At 68.3% G+C, this 15,210-nt stretch overlaps 3 protein-coding genes across 3 annotated transcripts; 1 reads left to right on the top strand and 2 right to left on the bottom strand.

Moving 5' to 3' along the window:
* Window positions 1-1,964: 1,964 nt before the first annotated feature.
* On the top strand, window positions 1,965-2,557 carry SERF2 (small EDRK-rich factor 2). The gene is made up of 3 exons (XM_026087361.1): window positions 1,965-2,073; window positions 2,163-2,271; window positions 2,352-2,557. Exons 1-3 carry the CDS (start codon window positions 2,067-2,069, stop codon window positions 2,413-2,415), a joined length of 180 nt encoding a protein of 59 aa, XP_025943146.1. The 5' UTR covers window positions 1,965-2,066; the 3' UTR covers window positions 2,416-2,557.
* Window positions 2,558-3,426: 869 nt separating this feature from the next.
* On the bottom strand, window positions 3,427-4,169 carry LOC112976303 (ras and EF-hand domain-containing protein-like). Its single transcript, XM_026087387.1, has 3 exons — window positions 4,065-4,169; window positions 3,915-3,991; window positions 3,427-3,786 (listed from the first exon to the last, which is right to left on the bottom strand). Exons 1-3 carry the CDS (start codon window positions 4,149-4,151, stop codon window positions 3,690-3,692), a joined length of 261 nt encoding a protein of 86 aa, XP_025943172.1. The 5' UTR covers window positions 4,152-4,169; the 3' UTR covers window positions 3,427-3,689.
* Window positions 4,170-9,759: 5,590 nt separating this feature from the next.
* SERINC4 (serine incorporator 4) lies at window positions 9,760-14,603 on the bottom strand. Its single transcript, XM_026087362.1, has 13 exons — window positions 14,575-14,603; window positions 13,691-13,926; window positions 13,440-13,574; window positions 12,549-12,727; window positions 12,387-12,466; window positions 12,182-12,275; window positions 11,906-12,117; window positions 11,454-11,549; window positions 11,255-11,381; window positions 10,842-10,914; window positions 10,544-10,595; window positions 10,291-10,447; window positions 9,760-9,976 (listed from the first exon to the last, which is right to left on the bottom strand). Exons 2-13 carry the CDS (start codon window positions 13,739-13,741, stop codon window positions 9,760-9,762), a joined length of 1,473 nt encoding a protein of 490 aa, XP_025943147.1. The 5' UTR covers window positions 13,742-13,926; window positions 14,575-14,603.
* Window positions 14,604-15,210: the final 607 nt, after the last annotated feature.

Raw genomic sequence — 15,210 nt, 5'->3', positions numbered from 1 at the left:
GGGGCCGGGAGGGTCCGGGGGCCCCGGGCGGCGGGGCCGGTGCCGCTGATCCCGGCTCTGCCCCGCAGCGCCGCCCGGGCCGCAGGAGGAAGAGGAGCTGCGGGAGCAGCGCGTCAAGTGTCTGAACAACTGCGCGGCCGCCGAGCTGAAGCTGCGGCGGCCCGGGGAGGCGCTGGCCTGCTGTGAGGCGGCGCTTTGCATCAGCCCGGACAACGGCAAGGCGCTGTTCAGGCAGGGCAAGGTGGGCCCCGGGCCGGGGGCGGGGGTCCCGCCGTGCCGCCCCGCTACCGCCCGCTCCTCTCCCCGCAGCTGCTGGCGGAGCAGGGCCGGGACGAGGAGGCTGCGCTCGTCCTGAAGAGAGCCCTGCGGCTGGAGCCGGCCAGCAAGGTCGGTGCGGGCAGGCGGGCGGGCCGGGGCCGGGGGGGGGGGGGGCCGGGGGACCTGCGGGAGCGCCCGCTGGGAGCCGGCCCGGGGCGCCCGGCCTCGCCGCAGCGGCTCTCCCGTCCCGCAGGCGGTGCACGCTGAGCTCTCCCGGCTGGTGAAGCGCCGGGCCGGGCGGCAGCCACCCCCAGCCCCCGAGGAGCCCCGCGACGACCCGCCGCGGCCGCGGAGCCCCGGGTGCGTAGGGGCGGCGGGGAGGCGCCGTCGGGGCGGGGCCTCCGGGGCGGGGCCGGGGGTCCCGCGGGCCGGGCTGGCTCTCTCTAGCGCCGGTCTCTCTCCGCAGACCCTCGGCGGTGCCGGCGGCGGGAGGACTGGCCTGAGCGGCCCCGAGCCCCTGGGGGACGCCGCGCCACGGGTGCACAGAGGCTGCGGGGCCGTCGGTGCCCCAGGCTGCAGCAGGCACCGGGCATCGAGCCGACGAGAGGGGAACATGCCCCATCGCCCGCACTGCACCCTGCACTGCACCACCCTGCACCACCCCGCACTGCTGCCCTGAACCACACTGTGCCCCGCACTGTTCCTCCCCCCAGTGTGCCCCACACTGCCCTGCACTGCACCGTGCACTGCACCCCCACACCACCCTGCACTGCCCCACACTGTGCCCTGCACTACCCCACCACCCTGCACCACCCCGCACTGCTGCCCTGAGCCACACTGTGACCTGCACTGCTCCTCCCCCCAATGTGCCCCACACTGCCCTGCACTGCACCGTGCACTGCACCCCCACACCACCCTRCACTGCCCCACACTGYGCCCTGCACTGCACCACCCCACCACCCTCCACTGCACCCCCGCACTGCTGCCCTGCACCACACTGTGCACCTCACTGCCCTGCACTGTACCGCGCACTGCATCCCTGCGCCACCCTACACTGCACCCCCACACTGGTGCCCTACACTACCCCACACTGCATGCTTACACTGCGCTCCTGCACTGTTGCTGTGCATCGCACTGTTCTCCCGCACTGCTCTCCTGCACCACTCCACACTGCCCTGCACTATCCTCCCACACCACTCTACACTACACTGTACCCTGCGCTGCTCCCTCCCACTCCATCCCACAGTGCACTCCACACTCTCCACCACACCACTCCACACTGCACTCTGCCCCGCCCCCACCCTGAGCCACACACTACACTGCACCCCTCACTGCACCACAGCCCTGCACCCTGGCCCACCCCCGCACTGCACCCTGGCACTGCACCCTGCCTTGCCACCACCCTGCACCCCCCACTGCGCCCCGCCCCGACACTGCAATTCACACTGCATCTTGCCCCTGCACTGCGCCCCGCCCCCACACTGCACACCTCCCCTGCACTGCACGCCCCGCCCCCGCGCCAGGGCCGGGAGGGGCGGGGTCTGAGAGGCCCCGCCCCCGGAGTCCGGGGCGCTGTTCCGCGGCTCTTACGCCTGCGCGGCAGCTTCCGGCACTTTCGTCCCCGTCGGCAGGATGGCGGCCGTAGCCTGCGGCCAATCAGGCGGGGCCCAGAGGCGCGGCGGGCCAATGGGAGGGCGGCCGGGGGCGGGGGCGGCGCGGCGATTGGCTGCTGCGCGTTTATAGGACGAGGCGGGGCGCCCGGCGGGGGCAGTGCGGGACGTGGCGGCGGAGCGGCGGSAGGCAGCGCCATGACCCGTGAGTGCGGGCCGGGCCCGGCCGCGGCGCCGGGGCGGGAGGCGGGCGGGCGCGGGGCCGGGCGAGCTGAGGCGGCCGTGCCGTTGCAGGCGGGAACCAGCGCGAACTGGCCCGGCAGAAGAACCTGAAGAAGCAGAGCGACTCGGGCAAGGGCAAGCGGCGGGACGACGGGCTCTCGGCCGCCGCGCGCAAGCAGAGGTGAGCGCCCGCCCTCCCCCGGCGCGACCCGGCCTGGCTCGGCGCGGCCCGGCCTCCCTGACGCGCTCTCCCGCCCGCAGGGACTCGGAGATCATGCAGCAGAAGCAGAAGAAGGCCGACGAGAAGAAGGAGGGCACCAAGTAGCCCGGGGCTGGGACCGGGACCGGGGCCGGGCCGCCCGCCGGCAGGATGCCCCGCGCCGCCCCGTGGCCGGCCCGGCCTGCTGGGGCCCGCGGCAGCGCTCCGCGGCGCCGCCCCCTATTAAAGTAGCTTGTGGAGCCCTGCAGGCCCTGCCTGATGCTGTGCGTCGGGGGCTCCGCACCCCACGGGAGCGCCGCACCGGCGACYCTCATGTCGTATCCCCGCGGCCGTCGTGGGGCAGTGGTGGTCGCACCCCTATGGGCATCGCGTCCCAACGGGTGTCACGGGGCGACAAGGCCTCGAGGAGAGGTGCCGAGGCGGGGTGCAGCCTGCGAGGCCTCCACAGGCCTCACCCCAGCGCTAGGTGGCCTCCCCCTGGGCAGTGAGCCCTGATCACTGCTGTAGCTGTGCTGTGGGGCGTCACAGGCAGGAGATGGCTGGGGGAAGTAAGGGGTGAATGTCCTGGAAAGTGGGGAGCTGGAGAAGGATGGGCGCATGCTGGAAATGCAAGAAAACAAAACCAGGAGAGGGCTCTTTGGGATGGAAAGAGAGGTAGTGAGGACCAGGAGGGAAAATTCTGGGGCTGGCCAGACTAAGGCAATGTGGGCTCTGAGAGCGGGAGCAATGGTGGCTGGGCTTGCACATGGATGCTGGCCCACTTTTGCAGCAGATGGGGATGGACAGGGCTCAGGATAAGGCTGTGCTGACAGGGAGCAGGCAGGGGAGCAAATGCTGGAGGCAGGAGGCTCTTGGGCTACTGAGGACTGCAGACAGCTGTGTTGGACTTGATGCTGTGCAGAGGTGTCAACCTGTGTTTTCAAAGGGAAGACTTTGGTTGGGGCATTGGGGGATATGGGGCAAAAGATAGGTGGGGATGGCGATGGGCCATGCTGCCAAGTAGATGCTAGGAGCAGCAGGGGACAGGTACTGTTTCCTCACATCTTGCTTGTTTCCTGGCCTGGAGACATTAGGGAGGGTGAGACAGGGCAGTAGAGCACTGGGCAGGGGTTGGGGCCCAGCCTAGAGAGAAGGAACCCATTTGGGTAAAGCTAGGGTACCACTTCCCTGGCTGCTTCTCTGCCTAGACAGCAACTTCAGCCAGCAAGCTGTGAAAGTTTACTTACAAAAGAGAAAACATCTCTAGTCCGGAAGCTGGAGCAGGGTGAGCTGCCTGTTCCACAGCAACTGTGTGGACAGTGCTGTAGAGTAAGAGCAGATGGAGTTGGTAGTTGTCTGTGGTGAGGCCGTGAAGCCCAGCAGCCTGCTTGTCTCCTGCACTAGGTCCTGCAGCAGCTCAAAGCTGCCCTTGGAGGAATGCTCAGGTCCAGTCCAGTGCTGTCACCTCTGCTGAGGTCCGCTGTCCTCTTCACTTCCCTGCAGGGTCGAGAGCAGCAGTGTTAGCAGGTCCTGCCTGCCCTCCAGCAGGATGGGAGCCAGGTGACCACTGCAAGCCCTCCTGCAGCTGGGGGAGCTGCATCGCCACTGGGCAGGGGGCTCCTCACCGGGCTAGGTGCAGCACAGCCTCCACCACGTTAGTACCATCCTTAGCACTGGTCTCGCAGAACAGGGCTGAATAGGCCTGAGGAGGAGAACAGCCTGTGTTAGTGGTGTCCCTGCCTGCCCTGTGGGCACAGAGCGGTGTGTGTACTCACCATGGCCAGCTTCTCTCCGTGGGTCGTGTGGACCCCTGCTGCCTCTGGCAGTCCAGGGCGCAGGTCAATCTTGTTCCCGACCAGCATGAGTGGAAGTGGTCTCTCGGAGGCCTATGGGGAGGGAAGGGCAGCTCAGGCCACCATGGGGCACAGCGGTCTCCAGCCCCAGTGCTGGCTAGTGCAGCCCTTGCCTGGGGTGTGCTCTCCTTCAGGAGCTGCAGAGCTCTGCTGCCTCAGAGCTCTGGCTGCCTCCTGTTGCACTTGTGCGGCACCAAGCCTTCCCCAGCACCCAGGTGGAAGGGTGCAGTTTTAAACCATAGAGCAACCAGACCCTCCCCCCCCAAAAGAAAAAAGGCTCCTCCCAAAGGCTGCCCTTGGACCTTCCTTAAGAAATGGTCCAACTTGCTATTACTTGGGTTCTGCTTCCCTAAGACAKTCTGGGGCACAGTCTAGGTCTCTCTAGGGAAGCCTCAAGGCTCCTGCCCCTCTCCAGGAGGGTACAGTGCTTGTCAGACCCTTCCCACTACCTTGATGTCCTCAAGCCACTGGCGGACCCTGAGGAAGCTGCTCTCGGAGCTGATGTCATACAGGAGCAGCACGCCGTGGGCTTTGCGGAAGTAGGACTTGGCAATGCTCTGGAATCTGGTGCCGGGAAGGGTGTTAGTGCTGTGGGGGCTGCGCCTGGCTCTGCATTCCCAGGCTTGCACCAAGGGCTCCTCTGCAGCGGAGGACAGCCGCTGTGCCTGTGCAGTGACCTTGGCAGCCCTGCTGGCCTGCCTGAAGCTGCAGAAGTGGCCCTTGCTGGCTCAGGTCAGCAGCAGGAGCCTTGGCCCCTCTCACCTCTCCTGCCCTGCTGTGTCCCAGATCTGTAATGTGGTTTGCTCCCCATCCACCAGCAGCTGCTTCACTTGGAAGTCCACCCCTGAGAGAAGAGAGTCATGTGCTGTTCTCCCACTCCCCCCCTCCCCCTTCACCTTGGTCCTCAGTACCTAGCGTGGTGGGGATGTCACCTCTGAATTCATTTGTGCAGAGGCGTAGCAGGAAGCTGGACTTCCCAGCACCAACATCTCCAGCCAGCACCAGCCGGTAAATGGGACAAGGAGCCGCAGGTTCCTCTGTAGTTTCTGGTGCCTGATGGGAATAAASAGGAGGAGGGCTTGGTGGGATGTGGTGCTGTGCCTGGGTGGCACATGCTCTGCCCACCCTGTGCTTTTCTCCTCACCCCAGTTATGTGCGCCTGGCCAGGGCATTGCTGGTTACCTTTGGTGTGAAGGCAGGAAGCTTTCTCTTGGTGAAGTGCCTTGCAGGGTGGCAGGATCCCTCTGCTGCACCTGGCTGGCGGGTGGGTGCCTGCTGGGTGACAGACATCACGTTGCAGGGCCTGAGCCCATGGGCAGAGTGTGGGGCACCTGGGCAGCCCTGGCCCCACTGCAGGTCTCCACAGGCTGCAGAAGCTGCAGGTAAGCAGACTCGCATCCCTTCCTAGTACGGGTGCCAGGCCCTGGGCAAATTTGTCACCTCCATGTCTGAGCATGGGCTGGCAGGAGGCGCATCCTCTGAGCTCTTGCTCCCGGCATTGCTGAGTGACAAGGCCGTGTCTGTGCTGGAGGCCGAGCTCTGCCGCTGCCCGAGGCCAGGGCTGCTGCAACCTGGGTCTCTGCCTGCCCAGGAGGCYGCAGCAGAGAGCAGGCTGCATGAGGAGTCCCCTGGGTACCTGTGCCAGAGGCAGCGGTCAGGGAGGGGGTGGCAGCGGCCAGTCCAGCCCTGTCCTGGCCATGCTCACTCACCTGCTGTTGGTGACCTCCAGCAGGCTACATGAGGGGGCAGCGAGGGGACTGCCCTGTCGAGCAGGGGGTGGTGACTGCAAGGGGACAAGATGTTCAGCACCAAGGTGCCCTGCAGCTCTCCTGCTCCTGGCGTGGGCTGGGGAGCAGCGGGAACCCAGCAGGCCTGGGACACCCCCAGCTCCCAGGGCTCACACGGGTCCCATGTGCAGCCCCYGCTGTGCTGGGGGTGCAGGCAGAGCAAGCAAGGGTAGCCCCGTGGCTGGCACCCAGCATCCCTGCCCGCCCAGCACTGGCACTCTCCCTCCCCTCCCGTGGCGGTTGCAGGCCCTGGCTCTGCAGAAGTTGGAGGCTCACCTCTCTTGGGCTGCCATCCGCGTCAAGCAGCAGCGCTGAGCGCAGGCAGCTGTTGCTCTTGTACAAGCTCCTGTTAGTTGCCCTGTCAAGTGAGAGCAATGTCAGACCCAGCAGTCACAGGGACCAAACTGGAGAAGGGCTGGACCCAGGGCAGTGGCCCCCAGGCAGGCACATTGCAGCCTGTCACCTGCAGCTGTCCCATGCCAGCACTGCCCTGCCAGGCCTGTACATACTGCAGTGTCCTGATGTAGCTCGTGAAGGCCAGGTTCTCCTCTGCCACCTCCCTCAGTGCCAGCTGCTCTCTGCAGAGAGACGCATCATTGCTGCAGGGCTGGACCTGCCCTGTTAGCTGGCAGGGGACTGAGCAGGACCTGCCAGCCCCAGCCCAGCAGGCAGTTCTGGGGGTGGGGGAGGTGCTGGCACAGCCAAAGGCCCCAAGGACACCCACGGTCGCAGGGGATGCCAACAAGAGGCCTGGAGGGACATGGCAGCAGCTGCAGACAGGCTTCCCTGGCTGCCGGTGCTCAAGACTTGACTGAGCAGGGCAGCGTTTCCTGGGCTGGGCCTGGCCCTGCCCCAGGGCGGCAGGGAAGAGGCTGCCAAGCCCAAGCCTGAGGTCTGGCACAGCCCTGCCTGCGGCGCTGGGGCCCTCCCTCCGCACGGCTGGGGCTCTCATGTGGCACCCGCGTCTCACCGCTGAAACAGCCTCTGGCGCCGAGTGCTGGAGCTGGGGCACATGTGGGGATGTGCAGGCAGAGCCACTCGGGGCTGGGAACAGCCTCGCCACCCCCTTCCCCTCTCCCCCAAAGGTCACCTCTTCTGCTGCTTGGCCTGGTCGGAGAGGTCCCTTTGCAGCTGCTCCAGTTCTGCCTGCAGCTGGGAGATGCTGGCCTCGGCCTTGAGCAGGGTGAAATGCAGCTGCTCATTCTCCTGGACAGGGTGACATGGGTGCCTGTTGCAGGGTCTTGCCTGCACAGCCCGGTGCTTGAGGGTGCTGGCTGCACCCACTGCGCGCACCAGGGAAACGCAGGTCCTGGGGGCTCCAGGACCCCAGCACAGATTCGTCCCCAGACTCCACCTGGGTGAGATCCCCGAGCTGATGCCGCAGCCGCATGATGCCATCGTCGGAGCCCTGCATGTGTCCCTGCATGTCCTGTGGGGAGAGGGTCAGAGCCGCAGCCCTCACGGCAGCCCTGCACCCAGCACTGGCAGGAGCCACTCTGCCAGCACCTGCCGCTCCCAGCCAACCTCCACTGCTCCCGACAGGCCGGGGCCGCAGGAGACCCCCAGGGCAGCCCCACTGCTGCAGCCAACCCGACGGGGACGGAGCTGCGGGAGACCCCCAGAGCGGCCCCGCTGCTGCAGCCGCCCCGACGGGGCCGTGCCGGCCCCCAGCTCCACCGGGAGCCCCGCGCTGGGGCAGCCCCACGTCCCCCGGGGACGCCCCGTCTGGCCCGGGGTCCTGCACTCACCTCCTCCGGGGCCGCGTGCTGCGGGCGGGCCGGGCCGGTGAGCGCGGGCCGGCAGGACCCTGCCCCGGGCAGCGCCCCGGCCGTGTTTGCTCTGCGGGCGGGGCGGGGCGGGCGGCCGCATTCCTGCGGCGGGGCCGGTACCGCGCCCGCCGCCTGGCCCGGTCCGGTTCGGCTCGGTCCGGGGCCGGGGCCTGGACCCGCATCCCCCCCACGCCTCCGGCAGCCGCCCACCCCGGACCCCCGGGCGGCCCCTCCGCCACGCTCAGCCCTCGCCCCGCACCCTGCCCCTGCCCCAGCTCCCCCCGGGACCGAGCCGCTCTTCTGAGCCGGATCCACCCCGGGCAGCTCCGGGCACCGGGTGAGGGGGCGCCACGGCTGTGCTGCTCGTCACGGTCCCACGGAGGGTTTTGCAGGTGCGACTGCTCTGCCCGTCCTAAGCCCCCCTGGGCGGAAGGGTGCGGGGCGGGATGTGTCTGGCAGGGCATGGCTGTGGTCCCTGGGGAGGGGGCAGCGTTGCTGAGGGATGGGATGGAACCAGCCATGGTGCTGGTGCAGGGCACAGACCTTGGATGCTGGTGCTGGCCATGGGCTGGGACAGGATGATGGGGGCCAGTTGCCTGGGTGCTCGCATTCAGGCATCACTTCTCCATCTTCCTGCAGTGCCCAGGACTGCCAGGCACAGGAACACCCTTCCCACGAGTGCTGCAGCTGGGAGCTGGGTGGGATGCGGTGCAGCCGCGAGCCCCTGGGATACTGCACCACCTCCCAGTGCCTGGCGAGAGCTGTGCCTGGGCCGTGCCCCATGGCCAGCATCCCCTGCAGCGGGGCTCTGCGGAGACAGGCGCGGGGGGTGGGCACCCTCCAGGGCAGCACGCAGTGCCCCCCACCCTGTCCCAGGTGCTGCCTGCTGCAGGAAGGTGCTGGCTGGGTGTCAGGCTTTGGGCAGAGCCAGGCTGCACACGGAGTGCGAGCTGCTGGCGCAGGAGCCTGGTGCGCTGCTGTGGCCCTGCCTKCAGCAGCGGGTGCAGGACGTGCCCGAGGGCGTGCCCGGTGGGGGGGGGTGTTGGAGCCAGGTGGCGCTGCTCAAGGACCTGGCAAGGGCTCAGGGTGCAGCGGGGACCTGGCCATGGGGAGCCTGGGGGAGTCGGGGCCGGGCCAAGGGGCAGCGGGGCTCTGTGAGGTCTCTGCCTGTGTCCTCCCTGGGGCAGGCGACCCGCTGTGATGTGCAGGCGCCAGTGACCTGCAAGAGCCAGTCCCTGCAGGGGACAGGCAGGGACAGCCCGTGGGCTGGGGCAGGCGGCCACATGGGGCCCGGCTCGCTGCAGCCACTGGACCGATGCCCTGACCGCTCATGGGCCTGTTTGGACCAGTGCACCCAGGATTGCATCGTGCTGGAGCCCAGCAGCCTCATGCATCCCTGTGTCTGGGCAAGGACTGGCTCCTCTGGGGCTGGACCAGGAGCACGCTATGGGCACCAGCCACAGGCTGAACACCTCCTAGCCCCCGCCAGGACAGACCTCCCGGCTGCACCAGCCCTCCTGGCTGCTGTCCCCGTCTCCCCRAAGTGACCTCAAGCCACGGCGGCTGCACTGGCTGGGGCTGGGACTGGGGCACTGCTGGCACCCTCTGCACCCAGCCCTACGGCTGCTGCACGCTCGGGAGGGCAAATGGTGCAGGTCAGCTTGGAGCTTTACATAAAAAATGTATTTGAGGAGCTATTTACAGTGAATGCAGTGCCAGGCGGGTGCGCAGACACGGCGCTGCAGCAGGGCAGAGCCTGCTCCCCGAGCAGCAGGGATGTAGCCCAGCACCAGCAGGACCTGCCTCCTGGAGGGGACGGGAGCACAGTGGCTGCGGCCGAGCACCATCACACAGGCTGGGCTCAGGCCACTGCCCTGGGGGGCTCTGGCTCCGTGCCAGAGCCACGTCCCTGGCAGCGATGCAGCAGGGCGCCCAGCTCATGGCTCTGGCGCAGCAGCTCCTGGACACTCTTTTCCAAGGATGGTCCGTCAGGAGGGGCCAGCAGGRCTGGGGCACTGCCCCAGGTGTGGCAGGGGCCAGCCCTGGCTGTATCCGCAGGGGCTACGTGGAGATGCTGATGCGCTGCGGGGCACGTCGTCGCCGCAGCACGCGCGGGGGAGGGCTGCTGCGCCGGCCTGGGGGTGAGCCTGGGAGGCACAGGGGGCTCAGCAGCAGCCACAGGTAGAGCAGGACGCAGGCCCAGCACGAGGCCACCTTCACCCAGAAGGCTGACCAGCTGCCGTGCGTGAAGGTGGTCTCCAGCACCGCGTCCTCATAGCTGGTGGGGAGAGGGCAGGCGTCGGGGCGCCTGAGGGAGGTGGGAACGGGGGCTCCTGGGGGTGGCTGCAGCCACTGGGTCACCAAGTGGCTCTGGGCACATCCACCCGCTGTGGACACAGAGCCCCTGGCGCAGCATGGAGCCCCCGGCTGCAGCACCCACCTGGCTGCAGCACCTGCCCCGCTGCAGCGCCTGCCCCATTGCAGCACCTGCCCTGCTGCAGCACCTGCCCCACGCCAGCCCAGGGTAGCTGTGTTCACACCAGCAAAGGGGCGGGAGCGCAACGAGGGCTGGCTGGCAGAGCAGGGCCCTACCTGAACCAGTTGGTGAGGGTCATCATGACATAGAGCGAGGCGAGGAAGAAGACAAAGTGGAAGGCTGAGTAGCTGTACACCACCCGGTCCCGCTCGTCCTGGATGACGCACAGTGTCCCGACAGGCTCCTCCACGTGCTCACACATCTGCTCGGTCCCTGGAGAGCAGGGTTAGGGCAGCCCCCGTGCTGTGGGGCACGCGCCGAGGGCACTGTGCCACCCGTGCCACGAGCGCCTGCTGCCTCTGCACCCACCTCGCAGCTCCTCCTCCATCTTCTCTGGGCAGCAGAAGCAGCAGGAGGGTTTCTGCAAAGTGATTCGGAGCTGTGAGTCTGCGATGGGGTGGGGGGGACACAGGCAGAGCCACCCACAGCCCTGTCCGGGGCTGGGGCTGGGGCCGGCGGGGATGCACCATGGAAAAGCCCCGGCGCTTTGCAGAGGAGCCTGCCACTGCCCTGGCTCCCAGGGCTGGCCGAGGGGCGAACGAGGGCTGGGAGCTCAGGGCCAGGGGTGTCCACAGCGGGGAGCTCTGTGGGGCAGTGTCACACTCACTTTGGACTCAAAGCTGTAGACTTTGACCATCCATAGGGGCCCAAACACCTCAGCGAGGTAGGAGGCTTCATTGCTGCACCCGGGACAGAGGAGGAACCGGTGACACAAGGCACTCAACAGCCCGTGCCCGGCCCCTGTCGCCCCACAGCCCCTCTCTGGGATCGGCACAGCAGGAGCCTCGCCGTGCCTGGCCTGGGGATGCCGCGCGGCCCTCTGCCCCCTGCAGCCCCCAGCTCTGCCGGCTCTGCCACAGCCACGACGAGTCCCCGCACGGTGCCGCTCGTGCTGGCCATGCCAGGATGGGACGGTGCCTGGGGGCAGGCTGTGCATGGGAGGGGAGTGTGCTGGGGGCCGAGCTGTGTCAGGGCCAGTGCCACACTGTGCCATGGCCCCGTGCCGCGAGGCTCACGCACCATGCAAAGAGCACGCAGGCGTACATGATGCCAGCCCCCAGGATGGCGACGGTGGTGTCCTCTGCCTGCAGCTCGTCCTGCCGGACACCGGGGAAGCAGACGGTGAGGTTCTGGCCCTGGTAGAGCACTGTGGGACGCAGGGGTGAGACGGGGCYGGCCCCGGTGGATGTGGGTCCCCACAGCAGGCCCCAGCGCTCACCTCTCTCCGGGGGGCGGCTGGACAGTGCGGAGAAGGTGAGGTACATCACGTAGCAGCTGATGATGGAGGCCTGCAGCAGCCCCGACCGCGGCTGCTCTGCAAGGAGAGGGCCAGGCCTCGCTGGAGCCCCGCGTGCTGGCGGACGGGCTCCCTGCATGGGGCATGGGATGGGGCCAGCAGGAGCCCCGGGGCCGAGTCCTCCTCAGGCACCTGCATGTTGGTACCAGGAGGCAGCCAGCCCCGCAGCATGGCATGACTGAGGCTCTGGTGTGCCGTACTGCACCATGCCACACTATGCCATGCCATGCTGCACCATGCCATGCCATGCCGTGCCATGCCATGCTGCACCATGCCATATCACGCTGCACCATGCCATGCCTTGCCGTGCCGTGCCATGCTGTATCATGGCATGCCGTGCTGCACCATGCCACACCGCGCCATGCAGCACTTACTGAGCCGCACGCAGGGCGTGATGGAGATGAAGGACATGATGCCGCAGAGGCTGCCGTTGATGGTGAGCAGGGTGCTGTTGAGGCGGCAGGCGGCCGGGTGGGTGTAGTACTTGTAGAGGAAGGAGAAGGCCGCGGAGGCAAGGGTGTAGAAGGTGGCTGTGGCCAGCAGCACGGCCAGGTACCAGCGCTTGTCCTGCGCGGCGCCCGTGAGCCTGCCGGGAGAGTGGGGTGAGGCCGGGCACGGGGCCCCTGCAGTGCCGCCGAGCTGACACTCACCAGTTCTTGTTCCAGGTGTGCGCGAAGGCGGTGATGAGCACCAGCTGCACCAGGATGAAGGCGAAACCCCCGCAGATGCCCACGTAGTGCCAGGCTGTGGAGAGCAGGGAGCCATAGGGCGGGCGCAGGGTGCCCAGCGCCGGCTGTGGGGGCTGCGCGGGGGCCGGGGCACCTTGCCGAGGGCTGGGGTGGGGGGGTGACGCACCTCGGATGAAGTTGTCCTCAGGGATGAAGAAGCTGGCAGCACAGAGCCCCACCAGCACCAGCAGCTTCGGGAGCCAGAACCTGCAGGGCAGCGGCAGCAGGGGAAGCATCAGCCCTGGCACCCGGCCCCGACCCCCGCAGCCCGGTGCGGCCCCAGCGGTACCCGTTGTGCAGCTGTGCGCGGCAGTCCGTGCTGGAGCGCACGTTGAGGAGCAGGGCGGCCTGCGCCAGGTGGAAGCAGGCAGTGCCGAAGCAGACCCGGTACACGGCCGAGGAGCCCACGAGGCGCTCGCAGTCGGTGCCGCCGGCCAGGTGCTCGCACAGCACCATGGAGAAGGGCACCTGCGGGCACGGCGGGACGGGGCTGGCGGKGTGCCCACTCCTGGGTACCTCCAGCACCCCCAGCGCCGCGGGTACCCCGGCCTCTCCAGTACCCCCAGCATCTCCAGTACCCGTGGGAGCCCCAGCATGCCTGAGAGCCCCAGTGTTCCCAATACCCTCAGCGTGCCCAGCACCCTGGTACCTCCAGCACCCTCAGTATCCCTGGCACCCCTATTACTCCTGAGATCCCCAGCATCCCCAGGATCCCTGATAACTCTGGCATGTACCCCGGTACACCTGGCAACCCCAATATCCTGGGACCCCCAACACCCCGGGATGCCTGGCAGCCCTGGCACCCCTCACACCCCCCAGGACCCCTGGGACCCCAGACCTCTTACACCCCTGGGACCCCGGCACCCCCAGCATCCGCAGTGCCCAGAGGAGCCCAGGACCCCTGGCACTCCCGGGAATGCTCGCACCCCTGGGATGTCTCACACCCTGGGGATGCACAGCACCCAGAGTACCCCAGGGCCCCTGGGACCCCAGCACCCACAGCATCCCCAGCACCCAGAGTATTCCAGGACCCCTGGGACGCTGGCACCCATGGCCTCCCCAGCACCTAGAGTACCCCAGGGCCCCTGGCACCCTGGCACCCACAGCATCCCCAGCACCCAGAGTATTCCAGGACCCCCCGGCACCCCCAGCGCTGGAGCCCCCCAGCCCCCAGCCCCACCTTTTCCCGGACGGCCTGGGCCACGGTGCGGGACAGTGCAAGACAGCACACGGCAGAGGCAAGGACGTGGAGGAGCGTGTAGAGCAGGCGGGTGCCCGTGGACACGCGGAGCCTGCGGCAGGGACTGCAGCACAGCTGGGGGGGGGKGCATGGTCAGGGGAGACCCCACGCGGGCCGACCCCAGCACCCCCAGCCCAGCCCCGCTTCCCTTCCCCTTCCCCTGCCCTGCCCTGACGAGAACTCAGTCCCACCTGGCAGAGGAGCGAGTGCAGGAGGTGGCTGCGCGCCTGAGTGCCCGCCATGGCCTGGCCTGGCTCAGCTCGGCCCCCAGCGTCCTCATGGGATTAGGAGGATTGCTGGCTCAGCCCGCCCTGCCATCTGCTTGCGTCGCCTCCAGGAGCCRTCTCCAGGGCACACGGCCGGGAGCAGGGGACATGCCTGGGGTGCCAGGGACCCAAGCCATGGCCCCCTGCCCGGGACCCCGATCCTGCAGGAAGGATGAGGACCTGGCACCTGGCACCCCAGCACCGGGCTCGGGCTGGAGAACAGCAGGGCAGCTCGGTCGGAGAAGGTTTGGCTGCGCTGGTGGGGCACAGCCGGGACTGGCCCTGGGCGCTGTCGGATGGGGCAGGTGTTTGAGCACTGTGGGGCAAGCATGGCCGCGGGGGGGGGCCTGTGCGAGGCCCCAGTGCCAACCCAAATTGCTGGAAGGGAAATCGGACACTATGACAGGGCCGCCAGCAGAGCTGGCAGCAGCTGGGGTCCCTGGCTGCTTGGCCAAGCGGACACATCGGCACGGTGTCCATGTGCTGCCAGCGCAAGGTCCTGTGCCCGGGCACGTGAGCGGGTCAGCCCAGACGCAGCGTCCTGCCGTGCCAGCACTGCAGGCCGAGCCCATCGCGGGCCTCGGGGCTGGTGGGAGCACGGTGCCGCGCTTCCAGGTCAGCAGTGCTGCAGCTGGCCGCCTGCCATCCCAGCGGCTCCTTGCATGGGGCACCCAAGAGCTTCAGGAGCTGGGGAYGAGCTGTGGAAGGAGCTGGAGGCCRGAGACACATCCAGAAGGTGTCAGGAGGCTCCGGAGCAGGTCGCAGTGAGGCCTTGCACAGGCGCTCGGGGACAAGGATGGCTCCCTCACCGAGAGGAGTCGGCTGAAGGAGCCAGCTGGGCATGGACCAGGATGGAGGCGCTTGAGCGGCACGTGACGGGTGGCCATGGGGACAGGCCCCACGGGAGCTGGGAGGCAGCCGGGAGCTCCAGCGCCCGCAGCTCATGGGGGGAAAGCTGCTGCGCGGCCCCGGCCGGACCGTGGGATGCAGGCTGCCACGAGCCCCGCGCATGGCCCGGCAGCACCGATGCCCCATCCCCGAGCTTCACTGGGAACATGAGGCTGGGCCAGCTCGCCGCGTGCTGCTGGACAGGCCGTGCCGAGAGGGCGAGCTGCGATCCCGGCTGGAAAACCTGTGCAGCTCCCAGAGCGGGGCCAGGTGCTGGGGAGGTACTGGCCGGGCACAGGCAGCTCCCGGCGGCACGTGGCAGCAGCGGTGCCCATCCGGCAGGCACGGCCGGGCATCTCCGCTGTGAGTTATCCCACAGGGAAGCCAATTAGGCGGCGGCTGCGATCGGCCGCGCCGGGAGCCCCCAGCACCGCGGGGGGGATCCTGTCCTTCCATCCGACGTGATTACGCCAGGAGCCAAATCGGGATCATTAACCCTCTTAGGCGGCTTAGCGCCCGGGAAGGCGCCCGCCGAGCCGGGCCGGGCGGGGCCGCGG

This window comes from Apteryx rowi, unplaced genomic scaffold, assembly GCF_003343035.1.
Source record: "Apteryx rowi isolate R43461 unplaced genomic scaffold, aptRow1 scaffold_713, whole genome shotgun sequence".
Classification (NCBI taxonomy): Eukaryota; Metazoa; Chordata; class Aves; order Apterygiformes; family Apterygidae; genus Apteryx; species Apteryx rowi.
This window is presented reverse-complemented; position numbering and strand designations above follow the sequence as displayed.

What these genes read in the sequence shown, in the direction of transcription:
- SERF2 (XM_026087361.1), top strand. An exon ending in GCCGCCGCGCGCAAGCAGAG is followed by an intron (nt 2,272 to 2,351) that starts GTGAGCGCCCGC and finishes TCCCGCCCGCAG; the next exon opens with GGACTCGGAGATCATGCAGC.
- LOC112976303 (XM_026087387.1), bottom strand. Translation starts at nt 4,151, where the DNA reads ATGCTGGTCGGGAACAAGATTGACCTGCGCCCTGGACTGCCAGAGGCA. An exon ending in ACGGAGAGAAGCTGGCCATG is followed by an intron (nt 3,992 to 4,064) that starts GTGAGTACACAC and finishes TCTCCTCCTCAG; the next exon opens with GCCTATTCAGCCCTGTTCTG. An exon ending in GCTGTGCTGCACCTAGCCCG is followed by an intron (nt 3,787 to 3,914) that starts GTGAGGAGCCCC and finishes TCGACCCTGCAG; the next exon opens with GGAAGTGAAGAGGACAGCGG.
- SERINC4 (XM_026087362.1), bottom strand. Translation starts at nt 13,741, where the DNA reads ATGGCGGGCACTCAGGCGCGCAGCCACCTCCTGCACTCGCTCCTCTGC. An exon ending in CAGCCGCCCCCCGGAGAGAG is followed by an intron (nt 11,382 to 11,453) that starts GTGAGCGCTGGG and finishes TGCGTCCCACAG; the next exon opens with TGCTCTACCAGGGCCAGAAC. An exon ending in ACCCTCACCAACTGGTTCAG is followed by an intron (nt 9,977 to 10,290) that starts GTAGGGCCCTGC and finishes TCTCCCCACCAG; the next exon opens with CTATGAGGACGCGGTGCTGG.